Consider the following 22,631-nt stretch of genomic DNA (forward strand, 5'->3'; position numbering starts at 1 on the left):
TGTTTGTTTTTAGAGAAAATCTACTTGCTGAATTATCCCCACAGGCTAAAAGTTGACCTATGGCGTGCTCTCATTTTCACAATACAGAATGGTGATATTACATTTAACTTCAGTAGTTCATCCCTAATATTTTTTTTATCCTAAATATCTACCATTAAAACATTTTTCATTGCATAATAATATCAAGTAAGCAGATGGTGGCTTTTTACAAAAATATCACAATCTTGGATTATAATGCCTGCTGTCCTGTGGACTAGTTTAGTATGACAAAAAAACAAAACAAGCAGCAACAATAACCAACTGTACTACACATTACCAGAGTCATATTCAACTGGGATTGTACAACTGACGGGACAAAAGCCACAAATCGTGAGATTAGGAGCAGCAGAGGACTGCTGAAAGATGATGTGTTCAGAGTCATACGCAGATACACATAGTAATGAAAGTTGATGCTGTGTTTAACTCTTTGAACTCTGCAATAGAAATGGTCCTCCAGTGGTATTTTTGCTTATTTGGACGTCAGTTCTTGGAGCAGCTTCAAATGTTTCATATCCCTAAATATTGTACAACCTCAGGTAAAGGGTTATCTATGTCAATAAACCATAATAATAAGTGTTGAAATTGTGTCACGAATAATAAATAATAATAATTAAGAAAATCTGACTTTTTTTTCGTAAAATTGTACGAAAAACAAAACAAAACATATTGATACAAAAGATTTATAAATGTAGAAACACAAATACAAATATTTATTGACATTCCATAAGTTATTTTAGCTACGCACATTTTTTTCAGTTTTTGAGATATACTCAAAAATATATATAAATATAAGTAAGGGATAATGTGCAGTGACCCAGTCACTGTTGTAAAAGAAACATTGTTGTTTATTTCACAACAATGTCCCGCTAGCTGTACATTATATTCGCTTACGGCTACTCACTTAAGAAATCAATAATCTGTCTGCTTTACATAGTAACGGTCTGCTATAAAGAAATAGACTGTAGAATGCCATGAATGACCAATCAGAATAGAGTATTCAACAATGCTGTGTAATATATATATATATATATATATATATATACTGGAAAAACAAAGTTCGGAAACTTGTGTTTGGTGGATTATTTCTCTGTTGTTACAATGCTTATTGGCATTGTATTTTACATCGTTGGAAAGCCTGTTTATTTACCTTCGCAATGATGTCCAACTTGTAAGGATCATGCATTTGTGGGATGAGCAGCACAGCTGATTATGTGGGTAGCGCCCAAGAAAAATATGCCAAAATGCCCTGCCAATGGTAAACAGTGTATTCTCATAAGGCTACCAGGAAGCCTGCAATGACTGCCCTTAACCGTCAGACCCATTTGCGCTGGTGTCGACAACACAGACAATGGAACATTAACATGTGGGGGAATGTCATGTTCAGTGATGAGTCTACGTTCTGTCTGCCAAAGTTGGATGGCAGGGTGAAAGTATGAAGACGACGTGGAGAACGCTATGCTGATTGTTGCACCGATGGAGTAACAGCTTTTGGTGGGGGCAGTGTCATGGTGTGGGGGGTGGTGGGGCATCTCCCTCACTGGCAAAACAAGGCTTGTCATCATTGAAGGCCATCTCAATGCAGTGAGATATCGGGATGAGATTCTGCAGCCAGTGGCGATCCCATATCTCCACAATCTGGCACCTAACTTCATCCTCCGAGATGACAACGCCCCCCTCACCCCCCAGAGAGCCAGGGTTATCACAGACTACCTCCACAATGTGGGAGTAGAGAGAATGGAACGGCCTGCCAAGAGTCCACACCTCAACCCAATTCAACACTTGTGAGATCAGCTTGGGCGTGCTGTACGTGTTAGAGTGACCAACACAACCACGCTGGCTGACCTGCAACCAATCCTGGTTGAGGAATGGAACGCCATCCCACAGCAACGTGTGACCAGGTTGGTTACCAGCATGAGGAGGAGGTGTCAGGCTGTTGTGGCTGTGTATGGATCTTCCACCGCTACTGAGGCTCCTGACGGTGTATTAAATGAATAAAGTGTAAAATAGCCAATATGTCTTGTTTGTTCCTTGTTACTGATAGAGAGTTCAATCATCCAATCCACCAAACAACTCAAAACAAGAGTCAATACCAACAGGAGAATACACTGTTTACCATTGGCAGAGCATTTTGGCAAATTTTTCTTGGGCGCTACCCACATAATCAGCTGTGCTGCTCATCCCACAAATGCATGATCCTTACAAGTTGGACATCATTGTAAATGTAAATAAACAGGCTTTCGAACAATGTAAAATACAATGCCAATTAGCATTGTAACAACAGAGAAATAATCGACCAAACACAAGTTTCCGAACTTTGTTTTTCCAGTTCATACATATATATTATGAGCAGATTGATTGCAAAGGCATTATGATAATTGTGTTACATTCCGCATATAACGTAACGTAATGACATCATCGCGTGCGTACAACGTGATGACGCGAATAGACAGAAGCCTTAACTTTCTGCTGCAAAAAGACTGAATGCTCTAGATGTTATGGTTTTCATTTAAGATCGATTTAAACGGGATCAAACTAACAAAGATCTCCCACGGCCGTCCGCGGGGGTTAACCTGCTTGGGTCAGAGGAGAAACAGCTGCCATTTAAGGCTGCAGTTGGGAACTTCAATAAAAACTACTTTTTTTTGTCATATTTGCTCAAACAGTCAGTATATCCTGACAGATGCTGTGTGAAAAAATCTGGTTTTTCTGGCTCCCCTTAGTGCTCCTGAAGGCATTTGCAAGTTTCCACCATTCCAAGAAAACAACCAATCAGAGCCGAGCAGTCTCTAAAGCAGCTGTCAATCACTGCTCCTGGAATCTCGCTTTGAAATGCTTTTATGAGCACTAAGAAGAGGCAGAAAAACCTGATTTTTTCACAGAGTATCTGACTCATGTACTACTGTCAGTATACAGTGACAGTTTGAGCAAATATGACAAAATGTTATTTTCATTACTGTAGTTTTAAGTGCAGTCAAATTATGTAAAAGTCCATTTTACATCAGTTGATGCTGTGTTTAACCTGCTGCCATTTAAAGCTACAGTTGGTAACTTTAACAAAAATAACTATATCCTGACAGTAGTAAAAAATCTGGTTCTTCTGCCTCCCATTAGTGCTCCTGAAGGCATTTGCAAGTTTCCACCACGCCCGAAAGAAAACAACCAATCAGAGCCGAGCAGTTTCTAAAGCACCTGTCAATCACTGCTCCTGGAATCTTGCAAATGCTTTTATCACAAACACACCAATCAGAGAGCATGATTTCTTTCTGCTTCATCTTGTGCCTCATCACAGAGTATCAGAAAGTATTCACACGCCGTTATATAGACCACCAGCAATACGCAATATAATTGCTAATATCGACAACAAACCTTTACCACAGTCTTACGTGGGCATTGCAGATGTTTCTTGATTTTCTTGTGTAGCTAATAATATATTTAAAAGTGTTTTAAAATATTTGAACAACTAAGGAAAAGGGAAGTTGGTGGAGTGATATTGAAAAGGGGAGGAGTTAAAGGATGGCTGTTAAGGGCGAGTCCAGTTGCCTCACCCTCAGTGTGTTCATAGAGATTGTCAGTCCGTTAGGCTTTGTGTTGTGCTTTGGTTTGTTACGGATTTTGACCTGAACCAGCCGCTGCATCTACATCGAAATGGTAAGAAAAACAAGATTATATTTTATCTCCAGTCTAGAGTTCTAGCATTTACCGCCAAATTGTAAGTCGTCCATGATTGTCTATGGTGAAGTTGGCGTCATCGAACATTCAAATGTAGATGGATCTAACGTTAAGGTTTTAAGGGCACGTCTTAGATTTTATTTCAATATTTCTGCAGTTTCCCAAGTTCAGTAACAAGATTGTTAGCTAACCGACATGAAAACGTGTTTTTGTTACAGATTCTGACACAGATATTAATAAAATGTGTTTACAGCATTTTTAAATGAATAGGTGGCCCCTAACGTTGAGACCATCCAGCTTGTTCTAAGGTGGTAAAGCTAATTCTGGATATTTTTTTGCTTCATCTTGTATTTTACAGGCTGATCAGCTTACAGAAGAGCAGATTGCTGGTAAGACATCGCTGCATCCTTCCTTCATATCCTGCAAAGTGGCCTGCGTTATGGATCCTTGCATCTCCTGCAATGGATTTATACTTTTGCATTTTAAGGCGTTCCTCAGGGCAGCCTACTGGTCATAAAACAGTTCCGTCAGGAACACTTTAGTCAAAGAAAAACTTTATTTCCATTTGCAGTAACATATATATACACTGCTCAAAAAAACAGTATAACACCATCATCAGTTAAACTTCAGGGATATCAATCTGTCTATTTAGGAAGCACAAGTGATTATGAATTACTTTCACCTGTTTTGGTGCAAATGAAAGTGACAACAGGTGCAATGGAGAGGCAACAGCAAGACAACCCCAAAAAGGGAATGGTTTTGCATGTGGTGGCCACAGACAGTAGCTCTCTCCTTCTCCCTTCCTGACTGATTCTTCTCCAGTTTTGTGTTCTGCAAGTGTCGCAGTGTATTTTGCAATATGACTCTGTTCTTGGACCACTTGCAGTGTTATATTACAGCTACTGTTTTGCCAGATTTGATGTGTATGTCCAGCTATAGGTGTGACATCTGCCTAACTATAGAAGGCCATCCACTTTTATTTTTTGTAATCAGAATTCAAGGAGGCATTTTCGCTCTTTGACAAGGATGGAGATGGCACCATCACCACCAAAGAGCTGGGCACAGTTATGCGCTCTCTGGGCCAGAACCCCACAGAGGCAGAGCTGCAGGACATGATCAATGAAGTGGATGCTGATGGTGAGGACTCAATCTGCCTTCAAAACCTGCTAACCACACACACTGTTGATGTGCTAGATGGATATCCCTCATCAATGTCTTATTGTCTTCAGGAAATGGAATGATAGACTTCCCAGAGTTCCTCACCATGATGGCCAGGAAGATGAAGGACACAGACAGTGAGGAGGAGATCAAAGAAGCATTCCGTGTCTTTGACAAGGTAAACGCTGTCTGCACTCTCACACCGCATATATGCAGCAGTTTTTAAAAATATGTGCTTACTTATGGATGTAATTTTCAGGATGGCAATGGATACATCAGTGCTGCTGAGCTGCGCCATGTGATGACAAACCTTGGGGAGAAGCTGACTGATGAAGAAGTGGACGAGATGATCAGAGAAGCAGACATTGACGGAGATGGACAGGTCAACTATGAAGGTTGGTAGATGTTGTATTTTATGTTTTGAATCGGTTTTGGTCACTCATCGGACACTGAGTCACAGCACTTTTTTTTCTCCTCCCCTCTCTTCCTTGCAGAGTTTGTAAAAATGATGATGTCAAAGTAGTGAAGGCTGAATTGCACTACTGCCTGTAGGCTCATCAGGTCATGTCAAGTATTCATAGAAAAAGATGAGTTTTGTAGTTCTCGAAAAGTAATAAAACAGACAGTGGTGTAAATGGAACAAAGTGTGATTTCATTGTTTGTTTTTAGAGAAAATCTACTTGCTGAATTAACCCCACAGGCTAAAAGTTGACCTATGACATGGTCTCATTTTCACAATACAGAATGGTGATATTACATTTACCTTCAGAAGCTCATCCATAGTACTATGACTATCTTACTATATCCTGACAATAGTAAAAAAAAAAATCAGGTTCCTCTGCCTCCCCTTAGTGCTCCTGAGGACATTTGCAAGTTTCCACCGCGCCTGAAGGAAAACAACCAATCAGAGCCGAGCAGTCTCTAAAGCAGCTGTCAATCACTGCTCCTGGAATCTTGCAAATGCTTTTAGGAGCACTAAGAGGAGGCAGAAAAACTATATTTTTTTGCAGAAATGGAATATAATATTCATAACTATGTGTTCATTAGTGTATAATTACCTGAAACTAAGAATCGCTGTCCGATGTTGTCGTAGTTCTGGCACTATATATACAGTATATATATATATATAAAAGTTTTAGAACCCCTGCCTTAAACTACTCGCTACTGAAAAAAGTAATCACACAACTTTTATGACTTATTAACTCAAGTTACAAACTAATATGGTACTGCACAACACTGCTCATCACCCATTTTAAGCAAGTTTCAAGACTGAAAATGTATTTTCTTCCATATTGAAATTAATTGAGCTCTATTGGAAGACAGAAAAATCTCATAAAGATTATATAAATGTGGGTCATTAGAGGCCTACTATGTTGTAAAACTGAAAGTGAAATTTAAAAGCAAAATGTTCTATAACATAAAACTGAATGAAACGTTTTGAACACAAACAAAAAAGCTTTTTTAGGTTTACGCAACAAAACTACAACTTCTTTAAGTTTAGGCACAAAAAAAACAAAAACATTTTTTGGTTTAGGCGACAAAACTACAACTTAACTTCTTTAGGTTTAGGCAATAAAACAACAACTTCTTTAGGTTTAGGCTACAAAAAAATACAACCTCATTCGGTTTAGGCAAAAATAAAATAAAACTTCTTTAGGTTTAGGCAAAAATAAAATAGAACTTCTTTAGGTTTAGGCAATAAAAAAATACAATTTCTTTAGGTTTAGGCAACAAAAAATACAACTTCTTTAGGTTTAGGCAAAAATAAAATTGAACTTCTTTAGGTTTAGACAACAAAAAATACAACTTCTTTAGGTTTAGGCAATAAAAAAATACAACTGCTTTAGGTTTAGGCAAAAATAAAATAGAACTTCTTTAGGTTTAGACAACAAAAAATACAACTTCTTTAGGTTTAGGCAAAAATAAAATAGAACTTCTTTAGGTTTAGGCAAAAATAAAATAGAACTTCTTTAGGTTTAGGCAAAAATAAAATAGAACTTCTTTAGGTTTAGACAACAAAAAATAGAACTTCTTTAGGTTTAGGCAAAAATAAAATAGAACTTCTTTAGGTTTAGACAACAAAAAATACAACTTCTTTAGGTTTAGGCAAAAATAAAATAGAACTTCTTTAGGTTTAGGCAATAAAAAAAATACAACTTCTTTAGGTTTAGGCAACAAAAAATACAACTTCTTTAGGTTTAGGCAACAAAAAATACAATTTCTTTAGGTTTAGGCAACAAAAAATACAACTTCTTTAGGATTAGGCAAAAAAAATACAATTTCTTTAGGTTTAGACAACAAAAAATACTTCTTTTGGTTTAGGCAATAAAATGACAACTGCTTTTGTTTTAGGCAACAAAAAATACAACTTCTTTAGGTTTAGGCAGCAATAAATACAACTTCTTTTGGTTTAGGCAAAAAAAAAAAATACAACTTCTTTAGGTTTAGGCAACAAAACTACAACCTCTTTTGGTTTAGGGGAAAAAAAACCTTAAGTTTAGGGAAAAATTGTGTTTTGGATTAAAATAACTACAACCACAAAGACAACTATACATTTTTGCTCCCTGTTTTAACGGTCGCTAAAGGTCACTGTTGTGTTCTTTTATACCTTCTTTTGGTGATTTATCATATGAATAGATGGTAAAAACCTACTATTGGGTGTAGTAGGCCCCTACTGACCCACATCTATGGGGCTTAGAGCAACTGATAACGCCTATTTCATAGCCTGACAACAGTCTAATTGGCTGCAAAAAACATGCAGCGACATTGATATGTTCCTTTACAGAACATGTTATTCCAAAGTGTTCATTTGCAGTGGCGTGCTGGGCGGCTACTGCCCAGGGCTCTGCCATGAAGAGTGGTGGGTATGCATGCAATCTCCACACTCACTGGTTTTATACTGTATGGATGTATATACTGTATGTATGTGTGTGTGTGTGTGTGTGTGTGTGTGTGTGTGGCATAAAGAGTTGAGGAAGGAATGAGAAGTATGTAACTGGCATTTCATGTAGACTGTATGGATAATTGAATAAATGGTTGTTAAAATTGGAAAAATAAGTGTACGCTGTCAGGGTGTGTTTGTGTATAGAGAATATAAGAGAAGGATATTATGGGTGATATCTGTTGTCACCGTGTTAAAAAGGTCATGCAGACTTTGTGTGAATGTGTGTGTTGTGTCTCTCCGGAGCTCGGCTCAGTTGGGGGTGCGGCGGTGTGTTTGAGTGTGTCACGCAACTGACCAGCAGCATGGAGTCAAATCTGTCTCGCACACAAACATATATACAAGCGACAGTGTCACATGCACACTCAAGGTGACAACAGGCAGCCTCTCTTGCACAATATCATCCCCTCCCATACTTTGACTATCTGTAACACTCACGCACACACACACACACGCACACACACAGTGAGCTGGCCTGAGGTCAGACAGACGAATCTTGTTATGCAGTCTCTGCTCACAAGCTCCAGATTAATTGGGCTGAAATTCACAGAGCTGTCTAGGGGCTCTGATGCAACTTTCAATAAAAGCACACACACACACACACACACACACACACACACTCTTTCTCTCTCTTCCTCTGTTCTCCTTTTCCTCACTGCTGCTGTGAGGAAAACACAGAGGAAGATCGAAACTCTAGGGTACGGAGAAAACCTGTCACAGGATGTGCAAACAGGGTTACGAGCATGAGTGTGTATGTGTGTGTGGGTGTATGCTCGAGGTGTGTGATGTATTCCTTGCCGCTGGTTTGGCCACTAGCTTCCCCATCTTACTGTCTGTGCTCTTGTCTCCGGACTCACAGGGGTTACATTGTTCCGACGTTTCTAGCATAAACAAGTCGGCTATTGGGATAAGACACACTCACACACACACACACACACACACACTCACACCCATCCATCTGTGCCACATGTCAGTTATGCTGGTAACCATGGAAAAGTTGATCCTTCTAGGCCAGCAGCTCAATCAAATAAACACTACTGTATATACTGTGGTCTGATATAAACACGGAAGAGACTTAACAAGACGAGCTGACAGCAAAGCACACACACCACAATACACACACATTGGCCAACGGTTGTCTGTAAAACACTTAAAGGTTCTCTATACGATATCTAGAGCATTAATAAAGCATCAAATATTTTCTCTATAAAGAAATAGAGGAGTAATGTCTACCTGAACAGAGATTGAAGTCGCTCTCCCTCTGTGTGTGTTGTAATCTGAGCTTCTTCTCACTTTGTTGATTTTGTTGACCAACCGCGCATATTTTTAGTGCATGTTTGTGCATGTCAGCATAGCTAGTTCATGGCCACCGCTTTGCACTGCTCTCATACGGCGGTTACAGCTGATAATGCTGCCGTTGCGTAAGTGTAGCACCCACTCAGGGGATTTAGGGGAAGTTATGTGTTGAAGCTATTTCTTGACAAACAGTTAATCCGTCTGCCCAGAAACACAGCACAAGAATGTGGGTTGCCATTCAGTATGTACAATGAGGATGTAGAGGTTTTGGTTTTAGTCTCTGTCAAGCCCCAAGGTAGGGCGCCGGTTGTTGATCCAAATTTTCATAGTGGCCAAACGGCGGCACTACAACTTCCGTGTCCGTCACATGATGCCATTGGGCCCAAAAATACTCATTGGGAAAGAGACGTCTGTAACTCAGCAGATTATTTTTTTTGAGGTACATCAACTCCCCAGTACGAACACTCTCTAGCCCTTATTTAAATCATTAGGTCCTAAAAGTTGTAAAACACACTAATAGCCGAATCCAGAGTTATTTCCCTTCCTCCGTTCATGTGAATGAGACCCAGACCGTGACGACATCGCAAGATGTGACGATGGCGTGACGTTGGGACCCCGTGACCGAGTCATGTGACCGAGCGGACGCTACTGCGCATGTTCCATGGGCCCAATGGATGCGGAAGATCCAAAATGTAGAACTATTCCTTTAAGTTTGAGGCAAAAGGGTATCAGAGGAAATCAAACAAGACAGCGAGGCAATATGAGAAAGATTTTCAATTGGTATGAGAACTGAAAATTAGTAAGAATGACATTAAGGAGCAAAATGTCTGAGGGGGCAGGAGAGTGAGCAGATAGGAAAGGAAGTGAGTGTTCAAGAACATTCAGTTTGCTACCGAGAGTTTCTGGCATTACACTGATAAAACGGGTATGTATTGGTTTTGCTTTAATTACTCCCAGCCATCTGTCTCCAGTTTTACCTCAGCTGATCCCATGGTGCTTGGCAGCACAGATTTGTTTCTAGTCGTGCCATTAAAGCACAACTGAACTGAGCTGAGCCAAACCGAACGAGTGGGCAGTGGTGTTTTCATCCATCTTTCAAGCAAAATTTAAGCAAACTTTTGAAACACAACGTTTAATTAAGCGTATTTCCATCAGCCAGATTGAAGAGAATGAGAAAAGCTTCCTGAATGTCACAAACAAACACACCCAACAGAGATTTGATTATGGAATTGATTAGCATTGGGGAAATGAGTTTTTTGTTCTTCAGTGTCAGCTGATATTATTCATATTTCATACTGTGAAAAGACAAAACTTTGTAATAATCTAACGTACCAACTACAGCTAAGCAGCCACCACAGAGATTTATTTATGGTTAATATTTATTGGATAACTTCTTTATTACCGAAAACTTTTTTCTGCCTCAAGCGAGCATTAAACCTTTTCATTACATCAAAGTTTGAACATAAATACTAGGATGCAACGCACACTGATTAAAAGCTACATAGGCTTTAAACAAATGTGTGATTGGATCCAAAGTAAACTAACCAGATATTGACCAGACTGCTGGTTATCTTAACACAAAATCAATAGTCATATGGATCAGATCCCAGAAATTAATGTCTTCCAGACAGTGTAGAGACAGCTGAACTCTAAATTTAGATTTGCAATCTGCTGTTGTCAGCCATGCTGCCTACAGAGTTGGACAGACCGGAGAAAATAAAGTTATAAACAGTTAAGTTTAGGTACAGGGTTAGAATCGTTAGTCTAGAGATGGTTAAGTATTTACATGGCATGATTCAGATCCATAAGGTCCATAATCATGCAATATGGCAGCCAGAGGGCATGTTATGTCATCCAAGAGCCGTCTGTTGAACCCCTGTAGGCTAACATCTACTCAACAGAGTGTAACCCAGTGGCCTAATGCCCTGCCATTGAACCAGGTAGAGAGCCTGTACCTGAACCTTTAATCCCATCATTGGCTAATAAGTCTGAGCTGGCTGGAAGAGGTGAGCTAAGGCTGCTGTATTTACCTCCATCATGTTGGCTTGAACTTTCCTCATATTATCCTCTTAATATACACCTTTACCTCTTCTATTTTCTATTGACTTTTTTTAGAGAGTATGCTTATTCCCGTTGTTGCCAATAGTTAGATGAGAAGGTTGATACTACTCTCATGTGTTTCAGTATAAAGCTACAGCCAGCAGCTGAGTAGCTTAGCTTAGCATAAAGTCTGGAAACGGGGTAAACAGCTTGTCCGGCACAAGATATTTATGTGTCAATTAGCATGTCTTTAGAGGTTTTGGTAGCATAGACTGTATATAAGAAGTGGACGTAGTCACCGCGACGTCACCCGTTGGTTTGTGGACTGCCGTTTTGAAGCCTCGAGTTTGGCATTTTGGCCATTGCCATCTTGGTTATTTGCAACCAGAAGTGACAAAAGAGGGTGGAGCTAAGTACAACCGAACGCTAAATGAGACACTTTTAGGTGACTAAAATGTTATTTCATGAACTGAAAACACACTGTGAAAGAGTTTAAGTTGTAAGATGAACACACGGACAACTCTCAGACCGGACAACGCAATCGTAGCGACCTGTCAATCACAAAGTAGCCACGCCCCAAAGCATATCTTGCTTTATGGTCTGTATTTCCCCCGCTGGCTATTAGAAGTAATGCAAGTTTAAGGCACTTCCTCGTTGGCTTCACCTTTGAAATATTCAAAACCCCAGACTCCATGTTTTTTTAATGGCTGCATCGTTCCATCAAATGGAAATATTGTGGATGCTTTGTGCATTTACATGCATCCCCTAAAATTCAGCCTGACATATTTTGTATCTTTGGACCTCCACTAGAATTAAAAATGAAGTCCTCAGGGTTTAAACACGTTTGACTGCACAGCATGACTGACCCATATCTCATAGTGAGATTCAAGAAGTAAAAAACCTCTTCTGACACACTTCTATTGAGCCACCTGTGTACAGTATGTTTTGTTTTTGTCAGCATGATATGATATTTACCATGCTGACCTTTCCATGTTAAGCATCTCCGCCACGTGATGCGGCTGGATGACATGTTTGCATGTGTACCTATAAAAGAAACGGCGCATCTAGAATAAATTCCTGCATTTGCAAAGTACATTCTCACCTCTCTGCAGATCAGAGCAGATATATAAATATATTACAGTATAAATGTCAACATGGCGCACACACACTTGCATGTACAAACTCACATGGGAATACAGCAACAGGAAGGGAAAAGGAGGAATGAATGAAAGGGGAAAGGAAAAGGAAGAAAGAGAGTGTGAGCAAGTGAGAAAGAGCTAAAAAGGGAAACAATGAATAGAGAGAGAGGGGGGGGGGGTTGGCGAGAAAAAGAGAGAGGTGTCAAAGAAAACGGAAAAAATAAGTGAGCCCAGATGAGCCATACATAGCAACGGAGGCACTAGCCAACTCCCAATCGTCTCTCTGTTCTCTCCCCCTCTCTCTCTCTGTGGTTATCAGAGGTCTTGCTCAATAGAATATATTTCCCTGGTTGCTAGGCAATCCCATAAAGCGGCGAGAACGTGCAAAGTGTTATAAATAATGTATTTGCATTATCTAATCAGCTGACAACCACCCCCATCCACGCAGAGAGGAGAGAGAGAGAGACAGAAAGAGAGAGAGAGAGAGAGATAGATGGGGGGCATTTGATAATTGGAACGCGATTAATTCAATGAGCACAAGTCCTCGTCCTTGAGAGTATACATGCATATGTGAAGCAGTGTGTATGAATATGCTTCCGCTGGAGAGGAGGAAAAGTAAAGTGTGTGTGTTAACGGTGTGTGCGTGTGTGTGTGTGTGTGTGTGTGTGTGTGTGTGTGTGGCTGACTCAGATCAGGCTACGCTACAGAACAGGAGGGATGAGATGTGGAGGATGTTGGGAGTGGGTCAGATTCATTTCATACCATCGCCGGAAGCAAGGCTGGGCCGTGTTTCAGATTCAGCCACACACACACACACACACATGCACCACATGCACCACATGCCACACATACACACACGTCAACCAAAAACACTTACCATAACGAGGTTAACAGCACAGACAGACAAATGTGTAAAAAGCTGACATCGCTAATACAGTGATAGATGAACAAAATTAGATTTCGCCTGTAACAGCGGAGATATTAAACCATAAATCTGTAGCTCACTTACACACATACTGTTTGTCCACAGTATACTGGTTTCCCTCACTACCACACCCTCTTCCATCCAAAAATACTCTGAAACCAGCAGCTGACCAGAGCAGTGAGTCACTGTCTGATCACTGCATTTCTCTCTCACTCACACTCACACACACACGCACGCACTCACGCACGCACGCACGCACGCACGCACGCACGCACGCACACACACACACACACACACACACACACACACACTCAAGGACCATGTGGACACGGTTGATGCTAATGTGTAGAGGTGGAGTGCGTAAAGTGGTGTGTGGTGAATAAGGGAAGATGGTGGTGGTGGTGTGTTATTATGAACCGCACCGCAGGGGCTGCTGAGCTTCTGTACTGTATGGCTTCCAGTTATGGGTTTCCCTTACTCACATTTCCCTTTCCTCATCTGCTGTGGAGAGAATTACGACTTCACTCCGCTCTGGTTGGCTTGGTTGAGGCCATGCAACGCTGTCTTAAACCTAAAAAAAAGGTAATTTTGCTTCATAGCCTGTTCTGCTTTTATAACAGTAGATTTAATTGTCGATGTCAGTCCAAATGCTTTCAAATCTACAAGAAAGTTGACTGTCAAGGGCCAGAAAAATGCCAACAGTATTAAAAGAATGAAGCTAGAGCCAGCAGGAGATGACCTTATAGCTTAGCATAAAGACTGGAAGCAGGGAAAAACAGCTAGTCTGGTCCTCCTCAAAGCTCAAAAACCAATGCTAACACCTCAAAAGCTCACTAATTAACGTTGTATGTTGTTTGTTTAAAGGTCCAGTGTGTAGCCTTTCAGGGGATCTATTGGCAGAAATGAAATATAGTATTCCTAAGTATGTTTTCTTTAGTGTATAATCAACTGAAACTAGGAATTGTTGTGTTTTCGTTAGCTTAGAATGAGTCCTTCATATCTACATAGGGAGCAGATCCTCTTCATGGAGTCCTCCATGTTTCTACAGTAGCCCAGAACGGACAAATCAAACACTGGCTCCATGGGCTATCTATTTCTTTAATAATATTTTCATTGCAAAGTACTTCTGTGCAGTACGGTTGAGCATTGGTTGCCTGGCAGCCAAAGGAGAAGTCACAGAATAGACTCGAGAGGCTGGAATTAAGTACAACCCCGAATGCTGAATAAGACATTTTTAGCTGACCAAAAATGTTTTAATCAACTTTCATGAACTGAAAACACACTGTGAAAGGGTTAAAGGTTAAAGACGAAAACAAGGACAACTCTCAGACAGGACGCCGTGGTAGCATCCTGTCAATCACAAGGTAGCCACGCCCTAAGTCATACCTTGCTTTATGGTCTATTTGACTCTAAATGGGACAATAATTTACTAAGTGAGCTAATATGCATGCTTTCCAAAATGTCAAACTATTCCTTTAAGAGGAATTCTTGATGATTCACGATTCAACTATTGTAGAAAAAGCATTAAAAATACTATTGAATGTTATACTGTAGTGTTGTGGTTTCATGGACAGGCAAAAAAAACAAAAACAGGAAGAAAACAAAAAATAAATGTATGAAATTAAGCCTTAACTGTTTGAGTTATTTTGTAATCATTGTAATGAAATGCTAAAATAATTGTTGCATTCATATTCCTGTAAAAATGCCAGTGGCGTAGTGTCATGTTATCATCTTGGCAGACTAGTTTTTCCTTGTGTTTCCTTTGTTTCCCTGCCCTTTTGTCTCCTGTGTGTTTTCCCTGTGTGTCTAGTCTGTCAGTGTGTTGGGAGGTGTGGCCTTCCTCCTCCTGGGCAGGCACTGCTGGAGCAGCTGACAGCAATCAAGTAATCAACCAATCATCACACACACCTGCAGTATATCTACCCCGGTCTTCCTGCCACTCATCGCCAGATCGTTCCGTCACTCACAGTGGTACATGACGTATTCAGGCTCCCTTGTATCTTGGTTTTTGACTTGCTCATGCTCGTGTTTTTGGATTTTTGGATTCACCCTGTTTTGTCCTCTGTTCAGCTGTGGCTGCTTCCTGATACCAACCTGCCTGCTCACTCCTACACGCTGCTCCTAATTGACCTGGATCCTTACCTCCAGGAACTCCAGCCCTGTTCACAGTTCCTTTTATATTATTGTAATAAATTATATATTTGTTACACCTTCAAAAGACTTGTGTTTGTGCCTGCAATTGAGTCCACGCTTTTGGTGAACAAGATCATAACATGTAGTGGTTAAAATGCATACCATACCCCTCTCTTTCCCTCCCTATATTCCCTGTCTATATCTACACTGTTAACTGTCCAATAAAGGCAAAATGCCCAAATAATAACCTGAAAAAAATGTAATTTTCTAAAGCTCTAGAGGCATCATATTGGTGATACTGGCTCATAATCATACTATGCATCCATAAAAAAAACCCACTTCCATTTCATTGTGAAGCCACTAGGAGTACATCTTCTTTCATGTGCAGCCCTAACAACCTCAACAACAAATAGCTCTTAAGGACATTCAAGGAAAGTACAGTATGTACTTTTGCAGAATAATAGCTCAAGTGTAAGAATATCAACTAAGAATATCATCAGAATTCCCCCTTAAGGCAGAGCAGAATAAATGGGCCACTGGCACACAAAGTGTCCACAGCACATACAGTATAAAAATAAATGCATGAATCCAGAGAGCCGCAGAGAAGGAGCAGCAACTGTAGGTTGTATTCTGGCAGGCTGATGCAAGCCAGAAATATGGGAAGCGCTCCAAATAATATGTCCCACATACTGTCCCACTCAGGCTCCATCACAATGCAACGATGCAAGTATTTACCACACTGCCCCATTAGCATTTATAATCCACAACATTCCAGATAGCAGCCTTTTTGTATTTGGGTCTATTAGTGCCTACTACAACATGTGCTTTAATCCAAGCACATGCATACAAAAAAAATGCTCCAAATAGTCCACATGTGCGCCAAATCCATGGAGGAAGGCACAACACATGCACATGCACACTCACACTTTCAGACTGAGAACACATCTGCCCTGTAAGAGACCCAGAGCAGGACACTGCCAGCTGGCTTTGTTTCAACTTTACGCCCCCTGGGATTGGTTCTCCCACAGGCCAAATATGGAAGAGACACGTACCTCTGTCTACCCCTATGGGACTGCACTCCTAAACACACACACACACACAGATACACACTCCCGCACTAAAGTGCACGATAGGAGCAAAAGCATTAGCCTTATGTGGTCACAAGGTGGCCAGTACTTTAGTCAAAGAGATATCAACAGCACATCTATGGTCACTATGGAGACCACAGACATTGTGTGCGTGTGTGTGTGAGAGTCTTGGATTAGGGAATATCCCTCTCTGGTCCCTTCACCATGACAACAGATAAAAGGTCAAAGGTCACAGCAGCTGTGTGCTAATCCAGTGGATCATCTGGAAGACAGACTGGGAGAGAGAGGGAGTGGGTGGAAGTGGGCGAGAGAGGATCTTTTCTATGCGGATGTGAGAGAGAGAGAGAGAGAGAGGATCTGCTCAGATGAAAGAAATGTGGGGGAGTGATCAGGAGAGAGAAAGCGAGTCTCTGAGCGGTATTTTGTCATTTGTTGGTTATGTACCAAAGTTTGTTTGTTTCTATTTTCTGAAATTTGAAGTTTGCCCACAACAAATTAACACATCTCAGAATACGACTGAGCCATAATGTGATAATTAAGGCTATAATGACCACAATCCTGACGCTGACATAGTGCAGCACTGCACAGGGGAGAAATAGAGTAACGATTATGAGCAGCTGCCATCGCTACTGCCAGCTTGAGAGCTAATATTAGCAGCTAATAGCAAGCTAGCCTAATCATTTCTGCTGAATTCCATAAGAAAGATGCACATTTTGATCAGCTAACCTTTCTGTTTCTTCTCCGAAAGGAACTATATATAACTCCACCGAAAATGTACTCTTTCAGTGCGTGCAGAACGCAGCATTTTCATTTTACGAAGGAAGGAGTATAAGCCTCCTGGAGCTCTTCAGAAAAGACCATCTTTTTCCTCCACACACTAACCGGAAAGAGTTGCAAGCGTCCTAGCAACAGCCTTGACAACAACACATTGATTGATTGACACACATACAGACAATATCAGTATATCAGTGTTGAATACTCAACTATACTGTGTGTACACAGTAGCCTATAGTTGAGTATATGAGACAAGCATACTCTATCGCCTTTTAATATTAGCAGCTAATAGAGTGCTCCAGGGATGACGTATTTTTGTAGACCAACCAGGAAGTTTGCATCGCCCTGGGTTCCCTCGGGTTTTAGCACGATAATATTAGCAGCTAATAGCCGAGTAGCCTCATAATTTCTGCTGAATTACACAACAAAAACACAAATGGCATCAGCTAACATTGCTGTCTTCTCAGAATGGGTCAACGCTTACATACAGTTACAGTATAGATGAATATGTAGTATGAGGCCCACCTAGTGCACAGCCTTTTTTAACAAAAGAGGGATTTGTTTAGCTCTACCAGCACACCTGATTCAGCCTAATGAGCTATTGATTAGCTATTGATTAAACATGCCAGGATACATTAATGCTGTGATGAAGAATCACAGATATTCCACCTAGTATTGATTGTTGAATCCTTTCAAAGCACAGACATTGTTATCTTCATGATTTATTCATGAACTTGTTTAGGTATTATTCCATTCAAAATGGGTTTAGGTATTTTGGTATTCTCACGAGTTGTCCTTGTCAATAAATGAATATTCTGACCGTCTTTTAAAGAAAGACTAGTGTGGTGGGCCACTCCTTTTTCTTTTGTTGTATTTGTACACAATACAATGCGTCACTGCCGTCCACATAACAGCGGGATGTCATCGACTTCTTAAGATGCCAGATTTTAATGTGTTGAGATTCAAAAAACTTGGCATGAAAAGACAAAGATTTCACAGGATGACATCAAGGGAAACTACGTTTTCTTGAACAGCAGGCTGTGTGTGTGTGTGTGTGTGTGTGTGTTTGAGTACAGTTACAGAGAGCTGACAGAATTGAATTCGTCTAATTAAATTTAGCGGATTTAAGAAAACACATTTAAATTAGTTTATGACTGTGTGTGTGAGCCTGAGTTCTTGGGTCACATGCAGTGTAATGCAATTCAGTGAACTCAAGCAAAGCCTTTAAAGTGTGTGCATGGATGTGTGTGCGTGCAGTAGGTCGCTATGTTCGGTATGCATGGTAATTTAATAGACAAGTAAAGCAATTAAAATGTGTTAGTGTATGCACGCATGTTGTGTGTGTCTGTATGTGCATACTGACCACTGAACAGTACATCACATTAATTCGAATTTAGCAGCCTGTAAAGCTTTCATTGTGTCTCACCATGTGCACAAGTATGCGCTCTCCTGTGGGATGGATGGCCAGGGCCTCGTCGTACAGGCCTTTGGCTTCGTCCAGCTGGCCCCGGAGCTCGGCCAGGCGGCCCCGCTGCAGCAGCACCGAGTACGAGTTGGGGAAGAGCGAGCTGGCCTCGACTATGCAGAACTGGGCCTCCTTTAGCCGGCCGTCCGCCATGAACAACTCCCCTGAAGGAGGAGATGGAGAAAGAGGAAGGAGGGTGAGAAAGAAAGAGGATAATCAGGGAGAGAAATCCCATCAGTGACATGTGAGAGTGAAAAAGATGACTTAAACCTGTAGTAGGCAGAATATTTTCGGCATCATTGGGCAACAAATCCATAATAACCTTTCAGTATGTTGTAATTCAAGTGTTCTGAGAGAAAACTAGACTTCTGCACCTCCTCATGGCTCTGTTTTCAGGCTTTAAAAGATCGTGAGACTTTGACCAATTACAGGTCATTTCAGAGAGAGAGAGCGTTCCTATTGGCTGTGCTCCGGCTGGTGGGCGGTGCTTGGTATTTCCTCAAGAGATCTCAACATGGCTGCCAGGTAACAAACTTTCTCATTTTACAGCTAAACAGTACACTACAAGATGTTTCTGAAAGCATTTGAGGGAGAAATAGGCATTACAGTAACAGAATATTGATTCATATTTGATCAGCGCTGCCTAGTTTGACCGTTTGATCAGAGTTTGTGAGTGATTGACAGCTGCTCAGAGACGGCAGGCTCCAGCTCAGCTCTGATTGGTTGTTTTCCTCCAGTCCGTGAAATCTTGCAGATGCTATTAGGAGCACTCGAGGACACTGGAGGACACAGTGGCACATGATTTTTTTTCAGATTACCTGTCTCATGCACTACTGTCAGGATATAGTGACCATATTTGCTTCATTTCTACCCTCTGCTGCTTTAACTGTGAGTTCAGCAGCATTATATTAAAATGTAAACTGTGCAGCGCTCAAACACAAACATAAAACACTATACTTGGATGGACCCCCCCATTACACTCACATATACACAAAGACAGTGTGAAAGAGAGAGTGGGAGCAATGAAGTGCCTGGGAAGTCATGAAAGTCTTGCCTAAATATGGCCATTGCATACTAAAGCTGCCTGCCTCCTTTCTTTGCTGCTGCTGGGAAGATGAGGACAAACCCCAGACACACACACACACACACACACACACACACACCATCACGCCTACAAGCAAGTCATTGTCCAATAAGACTTGGACACAGAGCTGACCGGAGGACCCGCCCCTGGGACTGGAGTAGACCAATATCTGAACGTGATGCTGACGCAGGGAGCTGTCAATCACTCTCATGGGTGGACGCTGGGTCAACACCCAGAGAAACCCTGAGAAAGAAACTCTTCAGCTCTAAACACTGACAGCCCTGTGTGTTACAGAGAGAGAGAGAGAGAGCGAGTGAACTGTGTTGTGCAAATATATTGTACACGCCGTCTGCTCCTGAGCGCTGTGTGAACCCATGTGTGTGTTTGGTAGCGGATGTTTTGTTTGTTTACCTGTGTCTCATAGATGCACAGATGGGAAAGTGCATGCATGCTACCTCTGCGAGATGAAAAAGAGCCATTTCCCAGCCTCCGGGTTCCTTTTCATAGCTTCACTTCGGGGAAAAAGGATTCAGTGACTGCTCTCTGGTTATGTAAGGCCTTTTTCCTGCTCCTCACCTGAGCTCTCCGAGTAAATATATTAAATCAGTGTATGCATGTGTGTACAGTCCTTTTATACGTTTGCAGGTATGTGTGTTTGTTTATAGAGTGTATCCATTTTAAAGAGCTCTCTGTGTGTGTGTGTGTGTGTGTGTGTGTTTTTCCTACATGGCTGATGAGGATGTGAGATTGAGAGAGGAAGTGACCGCTGAGAAGAGGAATGCTGGGAAGGAGAGAGGGGGGATCGGGGGTACAGCTGGCTCAGTCTTGAGTTAAAAGAGCAATGCACTGTAATTCATACTGTATATGTCCCACAAAATCAATTTCTATGTAATCCACGTAACTGCGAACCAGAGAGGACGACAAATGCCACGTAGGGAGGAGGTCGGGGTGGATGTGTGGGTCAAAAAACACCAGACTTTTATCCAGGAGTCTGGTGTTCGTACCCAGTGTGAAACCAGAAATTAACGTTGATTTATTTGTCACGTAACTTTCGTACTTAAGTTACGCCACTTCCGGAGTTATTTTAAAACAAACCACGACCTTTTCCTAAGGTCAAAATGAACGCGATAATAACGCGACTTTGCGTTGTATGACTTTTCGAAAGATATGAGGATACATTGCCATGTCTCACACGTACACACACACACACACATACATAATAGAGTTCAAACCAGCAGCGAGCAGATTCTATTTTGCCTGTTCTCAGAGGAGGAATAGCAGAGTTCAAAGGTTGGACACAGAAAATAACCTTCGAATTACAGTAAACCACAGGGGACGTGATCCCGCCGCCCCTCCACCCATCCCATCCTGTACTGTAACACACTGGTATGCTGGTTGCATCACTGCCTTCCCTACACTATGGATTCCCATTCCCGTTCTCATGCTTCATCCACTCCAGCTGAGTGGATGGATGGAGGGTTGTTTGTGCGGAGCATCTCTTTTCTCCTCTCCCTTCATTTCCTGCTAATGCTCTGCTCTCCTGTAAACTTCCACGGGCAGATTGAGGCTGAAGGGGTGGAAGTAATAGTAGTATGCATCACTGCCATTCTGCCCTTAATAGAACAGTGGCCACATGTATGCAGGTATACAGAGTGCACTCCTACATAACGTATGCAGTCTTTGACGGGACTGAAATGGTCCACTAAATTGTTAAAAATGTCCCTGTTGTTTGTAGAAAATGCCTGCTGTAATCACATTGTCGTTTTACACAATAACAAGGTTACAAACATAACATCTCCAGCGGAAATTGTTTCGTTGCGTATCTAAATCCCTTGAGTTTTCCAGCCTTTCCACATGTGTCTGTGTGACTGCAGTGCTCAAAACGTGAAGAAGAACGTGTGCTCACATTGTACCAAGTGAATGAACGATATCTCACTCCCCAGAGAGATTGAAAACTCAACCGAGCTTGTAAGCAGGTCAGTAAGCTGCGTAAGACAGCAGCATCTGCACAGCACAGTCTGTGCGGAGAAGATACTCATTCAGAAGTTGCCATCAGATATTCAGATTTTTTTTATTCTAGTTTGATCTGGATTTGTTTAATGAGGTCATTCCTAACATGGAGGGCCGAGGTTTCCATCACCACATCATGTTCCTTCTCTAGTTGACGAGATGAAGTCATAGCTTTGTTTGTTAAATAGGAGGAAAAACAATCAAGACCGGTGTGAACTAACTAACTAAAATGTCGAATCGGACATGGAAACAAAAATTGGATTCTCTTAAGTATTGTTTTAAGCAGGTAGGGATGTCTGCCTGTCAGTCGGCCAATCAGTCCACCACTTCAAACAGTCACTGGATGGATTTACATTAAATCTTGTCCACACATCCACAGTCCCCAGAGGATGAAGACTACTTACTTTGGTGATCTTGAGTTTTTTTTCTAGCGCCATCAGCTCGTCAAACCTTTCACTTATCCAGTGAAATATCACTACATCCTCTTGATGGATTGTCAAACAAATTGGACATTCATGGTTCCCAGAAGATGAATCCCCAAACTAAAAAGTTCTCACACAACCTTTGACTAGAGGTTACCGGCAATCCTGAAATGTATCCAACAATATCTCGGTTGATTGTACAGCTAATAAAAAGAGAAATGCACCGATGCAAAGCTGAAAATCCTACCTTTTTTAAAGGTGTATTGGTTGTCAGTCTATCATGAAAGCAAGGGGGTGAAGTTTGACCCTAAGTTGACCTTGCTCCTTTTATTTGGTTTTCATGTTTTTCTCAGGTTAAAAATCTTTAAAAGCACCCTTAAAAAATAAAGAAGGAAAAAAACATGCCTCAGCTGCACTTTGTATAAATGTTGCATGCTATCACGTTAAA

The 22,631-nt window shown here is 41.2% G+C and overlaps 2 protein-coding genes across 5 annotated transcripts in view; one reads left to right on the plus strand and one right to left on the minus strand.

Moving 5' to 3' along the window:
- Window positions 1–22,631, minus strand: part of ttc7a (tetratricopeptide repeat domain 7A) — a 61,879-nt gene that overhangs the window by 837 nt on the left and 38,411 nt on the right. For all 4 annotated transcript variants that reach the window (XM_037781948.1, XM_037781947.1, XM_037781946.1 and 1 more), the window contains one exon: window positions 18,629–18,831. In XM_037781948.1, the coding sequence (XP_037637876.1) occupies window positions 18,629–18,831 (203 nt within the window). The remainder of the gene's footprint in view (window positions 1–18,628; window positions 18,832–22,631) is intronic.
- Window positions 3,571–5,389, plus strand: LOC119495474 (calmodulin-alpha-like). The gene is made up of 6 exons (XM_037781957.1): window positions 3,571–3,687; window positions 4,067–4,097; window positions 4,702–4,845; window positions 4,938–5,044; window positions 5,126–5,261; window positions 5,361–5,389. Exons 1-6 carry the CDS (start codon window positions 3,685–3,687, stop codon window positions 5,387–5,389), a joined length of 450 nt encoding a protein of 149 aa, XP_037637885.1. The 5' UTR covers window positions 3,571–3,684.

The sequence above is a fragment of the Sebastes umbrosus genome, chromosome 10 (assembly GCF_015220745.1).
Source record: "Sebastes umbrosus isolate fSebUmb1 chromosome 10, fSebUmb1.pri, whole genome shotgun sequence".
NCBI lineage: Eukaryota > Metazoa > Chordata > Actinopteri > Perciformes > Sebastidae > Sebastes > Sebastes umbrosus.

What these genes read in the sequence shown, in the direction of transcription:
- LOC119495474 (XM_037781957.1), top strand. An exon ending in TACAGAAGAGCAGATTGCTG is followed by an intron (nt 4,098 to 4,701) that starts GTAAGACATCGC and finishes TTTTGTAATCAG; the next exon opens with AATTCAAGGAGGCATTTTCG. An exon ending in TGGACAGGTCAACTATGAAG is followed by an intron (nt 5,262 to 5,360) that starts GTTGGTAGATGT and finishes TCTTCCTTGCAG; the next exon opens with AGTTTGTAAAAATGATGATG.